The following is a 6,000-nucleotide window of genomic DNA, read 5'->3' as shown; positions in this document are numbered from 1 at the left end:
GCTCGGTCCAGCAGCCTTTCGTGCTTCGAGATCTGATCCCTGGGGAAGAGCTGGCTGCAGGTGCTCAAGGCTTTGGGTCTGGGGGTTCTGGTGGAGCGTCCAGATGGAGGCAGCTATGGGGCATCGCTGGCCCCAAATCTCCAGGGATTTTTCAATCCAGAGGGTCCGCAGCCCAAGGTCACCCTCGTGGGGCTCCACACTCCGGTTTGGAACATTCCTGGAGGTTTGAGATCGGTAGCGGAAAGAGAGGGGCAAAAATCCGACTCCGTGCCTCAATTTAAAAAAAATGAATGAAAGGGAAGGCAGGTGCGATAAAACAAGGCCAAAACCCCACCTGGCCAGCAGGGGGTGGTCGAGGACAGCAAGAGGAGCTTCTCCCAGGCGGCGTACCTGGAGCATGCGCACAGAGTGCCGCTCCTTCCCCGCAGTCCCGAGGAAGAGAGCTTAGCAGCGAGCTGCGCTGCCACGCCCCTTCCCCTTTCTCCTCGCGCTGCACTGCCACGCCCCCTCCCCTCTGTCGCGGCACTGCCACGCCCCCTACTCCCCCGCCACGCCCCTTCTCTTTTCCACTCGCGCGGCGCTCCTCGCCCTCTCCTCCACGCCCCTTTCCCGTCCTCCGTGCCCTCGCTGCCACGCCCCCTCCTCTCTGGCGCGACGCTGCCACGCCCCTTCCCCTCCTCGCGGCGCCGCCCCGACAGCTGCCTATCACGCCCCGGTCCCTCCTCCGCGCTCGCGCGGCCACGCCCCTTCTGCGCCGCGGGTACCGCGTCCGTTTTCGAATCTCAACCGCCGCGGCCCGCGAGCGTCTCAGGTAACGAGCCCGCCGCCCGGGCCTCGCTCCCTCCCTACACGCGAGTAGACCCCGGAGCCCCTCCGAAGCCTCCTTTGGGGGGCGGGCGGGGGGTAGGCATGTCTATACCGTCTCGTCGTTTCATGGCCCGTCCTCCTCGCCGGGGCGGATTGCACGTGTGAATGAATGGAGGACAAATACACGTGTCTTCATAATGGGGGAGGAGCGGCGGGCTCCTTCCTTTAGAAGACCCCAGCGCGGTGTGCTTTCAGAGGGATGCCAACCTCCAGGGGCGGCCTGGAGACGACCCGACCACCTAACATGGTAATTTGTCTGCATCCTACTGACTGGGGGGGAAAGGCTGCTTTGCAGGGTGGGTTTTAGGGCAATATGAGACCCCGCCCAAATCCCATCTCCAGGAATCCCATAACCTGCAGTTGGCAGCCCTGTTGGAAGAACGTGAGACTCTCTGAAAGGGTATGACCTTCAAGGGCACTATAAATGTTCCAAATAAATAAATTAAATCCTGACCTGGATTATTATAAAGAGATTATAGGCAAAGGAGTCATTCAGGTAATCCAGAGCTGATTTCACCAACTGCAGCAGAAGAGTTTGGATTTATATCCTGCCTTTCTCTCCTGTAAGGACCCTCAAAGAGGCTTACAAACTCCTTTCCCTTCCTCTCCCCCCAACAACAACAACCTTGTGAGGTAGGTGGGACTGAGAGAACCGTGACTGGCCCAAGGTCCCCCCCAGCAGGCTTCATGTGCAGGTGCAGAGAAACATCCAGTTCACCAGATTAGAGTCTATCACTTATGGGGAATCGAACCCAGTTCTCCGAATTAATGTCCACCGCTCTTAACCATCACACCACACTGGCTCTTACAGCAGCGTAACAAACTGATTTGGGAACAAAGGGAGGTATAACGACAAAACCAGTTCTGCAGTTTATGACCTGGAGTGGATTTAAACCTGGGTCTCTCGCTTCCCAGCCCGGTGCTGTTTGCTACGGTACCAGCCTGGCTCTCGAGACAAACCTCGGTACGTTCTCTTTACAAGACCAGGCCGTGGTCGCATCCAGAGAGGTGCTGGTGGATCTGTGCCATTAATGGCTCTGGAGGAGACAAATTGGTGTTGCTGCAGATAGCTGAAGCAGGTGACATTAGATCTACGATGCTTTCCTCCTTAGCGCACGTACTAAAAAGTCCAGAGCCCTTGACCTCTCTTGTACCAAGGCAAGACACCAAACTGTTTCCTTTTCTTCCATGCATGCTTCTGTATTGGTGCATGCGATCGTAACTGCAAACTGCGTGTATAGGGTGGGTCACATCCCGCCACCCCTGGCGTGGAAATCAAGCGTGTCAAATAAAGAAAGCCCCCCCCCCCCCCGACTCATAGCTACGAGTGCTCTCCTTTCTCAGAGAGTAGCACTTGAAGAAGCGCTGTCGACAGACACGTACCCATGCCCAGGAATGTGTCACAGGCAGCCCCGTCAGGATAATCCAGCTCATCGGGGTTTAATGAAGCCGTAGTTTGGACGGCAGCAGCTGCAAGTGCCTGCTGTCTCCTTGGCAAGCGAATGCCCGAGCCGTAAGAGAGCGACAAACGGTTCTCTGTGCCCTCCCGCCGTGTGCCTCCTTGCGCAAGAGGGCTTTGGGGCTTGCGGCGGACAGCTGGTAAACAAAAAAATTGTGCCCTTGATCCGGGCAGAAGGGATTTTCAGATAAAGGGTCCCTTCTGGTAAAAAACGGTCCAGCGTTAGCATGATGTAGGTGATTTATTATTTTTATTGTTGGGGCATGTAAACTTCAGGGGGCATACGGTGAAGCAGCCGTTGAGTAGTTCCGTCGCAGTGGTGGTGCTATTTGTGATAGTGGCGAAAATCCATACGAATCTTGCGTGTAGCATATTCCGGTCCCTTGTGTCGATCATGACATTCTGAAACGTGTGTCATATATGGTGTCTGGAATCTATGTTTCACAGCATCACTGTGAAGTGTTTGTTGTGGGTTTTCCGGGCTGTGTGACCATGGTCTGGTAGATCTTGATCCTTCGTGACCTGGTAGATCTTGTTCCACGGCCCCACAGCCCGGAAAACCCACAACAACCAGTTGAGTCTGGTCGTGAAAGCCTTCAACAAACTGTGTTGCAGCTTGGGCCAAAGGAGTTATTGGCAGCTCTTCAAAAAAATTGAAAATACACTGTATATGTAAGGTTCGAGGTGACTTTAGGAGCAAACAGAGCTCACTCAGAAAGGTTTTTATTCTGCAGTTATGGAGCTTTTGCGTTCCCGAGCCAAAACTTGACCTATTTACTGTACTGTTTTCCCAGACTTGCCCGTGATTCTCAGTTGCCTCCAAAGCAGACCCAGCGTCAGTGTTTAAACCCAAATTGCAGTCTCAAATCCTCCTCAGTAGTTTAAAACTTTATTCCTGTATTGGAAAGTGCTTGAATTTTGCAACCCATGTCTTGATTGTCAAGTCTGATTTGGCGTGTGCCAAGAAACATGTATCCAAGTGAGAAGGAGAAGAGTTTTGATTTATACCCTGTTTTTTTCAACCGTAAGGAGTCTCAAGGCAGCTTACAAACTCCTTTCCCTTCCTCTCCCAACAGACATGAGACGTCTGGCAGTTAACTCGAGAGCCTTGTCCAAACACGCGGTGTGTTCTGTTGACACGCTTGCTGGAATGTATGTGCAGCCTGTAAATTCAGTTGTGGCTTCCCTGATAAAGTCAGTCCATCTCATTTTGGGCCGTTCTCTCTTCTTGACTCCTACCTTTTCTAGCATTTCTGTATTTTCCAGGGACTCTTACCTTCTCATGATGTGACCAAAGTACAGCTTGGGTTCTCGGGAGCATTCGTGCTTGATTGGATCTAGAACCCACCGATTTGTCTGTTTGGCTGGCCTTAAAGAGTGCTAATAATGTCAGAACCGTGCAGCAGGCCCACTCGGTCACCAGCGCTGGGTGTCTGTGTTACCTGCCCTTTAAAAGTGTGGTTCATCCCTTGCAAAGCATAAACGGAGCTGCAATTTCCTGCCACCCTGCTTACCTCTAAGTGGATGCTGTCAAGGCACAGCCGACTTGCGGGAGTGATCGTGGGCTTCTTTGGGGGTCTCCCATTCTAGGGCAAACCAGGGCCGACCCTGCTTAGCTTCCTAGATCAGGTTAGCCTGGGCCATCTGGATCAGGGGCTGGACGGGAGGTCACACAACTGTCAGCGGGGTCTCCGCAGCCATTGTTCCCGGCTTTGGGATTAAGCCTGGGCTGTGGGTGGGTGGCAGTCGTTCTGAGCGGATGCGCGGCCCACCCCAGTGCTGGCAATCTGGCTGGTGGTGCCATTAAGACAGCCAGAGCAAAATCCCAGGCCAGGTGTGGGCGGATAAACCGAGCTTGTCAGGTTCCTGGCACTCTAGGAATGCAAACAGGGAGGGCCATTTGGCTCGCTTTGCCTGAGGCCACTTTGTGCTTGTTGAAGAGAGTATTTAAAAGAGGGTCCTAGTAGATACGTTTGGTTTTGCGGATGTTAAAGGCTTTTATTGCCCCCTTAAACCTATCCCCCTTTTCATAGCTTCTTAAAGTCTTTTTAATATTTTAAAGTCTTTATTCCTTTTTAATACTTGCCCTTTTTTCCTACTGTTTTACTTTTCTATACTTTCTCTTGTTTCCGATTTCTGTTTCCCAGTCGATCCTTTCAGAGGCGCAGTCACAATTGTAAACCATTTCCTCCTTTAGTCATATTTCGTTTAACCTCCTGCCGGTCCGTGACCGCAATAAAGATTGATTGGCTGATTGGTGGGTTGGTCAGTTTTGCAGATGTGACAGGCTTTCCCGTCTGTGTGCGCAGGACAGGTTTTTCCAAGCCGGCTTTATGTAGCATTCCAATCGAGGCCTGCTTTCCTGGCGTTTGTTGTTTTAATAATTAAGCCCCCTTGAGTTAGTCCCAGCTCAGAGGTTTGGAGAGTGGGCGGGTCAGCTTGCATGATACAAAGCAGAGAGAATCCCAGTCCTTTTCCCCCCTTCTTTTCCTACAGAACAAAAACTATTTCAGAGGATAGGTTGCCTGGCGAAACATCAAAGCTGTTCATGGGGGGGGGGGGGGGCAGAAATCCCATAGTTTGCCCTTCCTGAGAAACGGGGGGGGGGGGGGGGGAGACTGCCATGGAAACCTGTAACTATAAATAAAACTGGAGAGGGGGGGAGAAGTTTCAGCATTCCGCATGTGCTCAAGGGGTTAAACATTGTGGGCCGGCCAAAGGAGCTTTTGCCCAATAAATTCAAACCCTGCCCGTGACTGACAGTGGGAGCTCGAAGAGGCTGGATTAGATCAGTCTGATCCTTCTGGCTTTGTTGAGTCCAGGAAGCCATTTTGGGATTCTGCAGTGTGGGAGCCGGAGGGATGCGCTGTCAACTCTCAAACTTCTCCTGAATCCCCCGGGAGCTGCGACCTGGGCCTGTCCTCCCGTCTTGGTGCTGAAGGAGGAGATCCCTTCCCTTCTCCCCAGTGTGGGATGGGCGAGGTGGGACTTTGAAGAGACCCCACCGGGAAGGCGGACCTCCGCTGCTGCTCGCCGATCAGCCGTGCCTGAGGTTAGGTGCTTTTGACCCGTCTCCCCAGTTTGGCTTTCCCCTTCCCCCCGGGAGCATCTTGGCTACCAACTAGTAAACGCAAGGGGCTGGTTTGATTCACGTGCAGGACAGGCGGGCTTTAAATCACAGCTCCCTTGTGATCCAGCAAAGTGAAACAGGTCGTTTTCCACCTGGAGCACGCCTCCGATGCTCAGCTCCTCAGACACGATGCTCTGCATTGTGGTCAGTTTTTGCAGCTTCTGAAAATGCAGAGTAAATTAGCAACGTTTAAACCTTCCGATCCGCGTTGCTGCTTGACAGCCCCGGCAACCTGGGCATGTTACGATTCCGAGGCTTGCTCCAAATGCTATTTATATCTGAAAGCACATGATTTTTGTGTGTGTGCGTGTGTGTGTGTTGCGGTTGCAGAAGACAATTACCAGCATGCTAACGTGTGTGACATTTGTGCTACATTTTGTATACATGTTTTCGCACAGCCCTTTGCTTCTCAGCCAGTGTAAGATGGGGGCGGAGATATGTCAGAGACTGCAAATGTTAGATACTCCTTATTAAGTTGACTTTGGTCGCACATTTTTGGATATTCTGTAGCGGCTTTAAAAAAAATTAACCTGGTTGACAAGGT

The 6,000-nt window shown here is 52.4% G+C and overlaps 1 protein-coding gene across 15 annotated transcripts in view; it reads left to right on the top strand.

The window, feature by feature from the left end:
• Positions 1-742: 742 nt before the first annotated feature.
• SUN1 (Sad1 and UNC84 domain containing 1) overlaps positions 743-6,000 on the top strand; it is a 43,496-nt gene continuing 38,238 nt past the window's right edge. For 8 of the 15 annotated variants that reach the window (XM_048492718.1, XM_048492715.1, XM_048492713.1 and 5 more), the window contains exon 1: positions 744-1,114. In XM_048492718.1, coding sequence (XP_048348675.1) covers positions 1,005-1,114 — 110 coding nt within the window. In that variant the 5' untranslated portion in view covers positions 744-1,004. Of the gene's footprint in view, positions 1,115-5,067; positions 5,379-6,000 lie in introns of those variants that run through there. The other 7 variants (XM_048492717.1, XM_048492714.1, XM_048492706.1 and 4 more) reach the window with 6 other exon arrangements.

This window comes from Sphaerodactylus townsendi, linkage group LG04 (assembly GCF_021028975.2).
Source record: "Sphaerodactylus townsendi isolate TG3544 linkage group LG04, MPM_Stown_v2.3, whole genome shotgun sequence".
NCBI classification, from domain to species: domain Eukaryota; kingdom Metazoa; phylum Chordata; class Lepidosauria; order Squamata; family Sphaerodactylidae; genus Sphaerodactylus; species Sphaerodactylus townsendi.
Note: the sequence above shows the minus strand (reverse complement) of the source record. Positions and strands in the feature narration are given on the sequence as shown.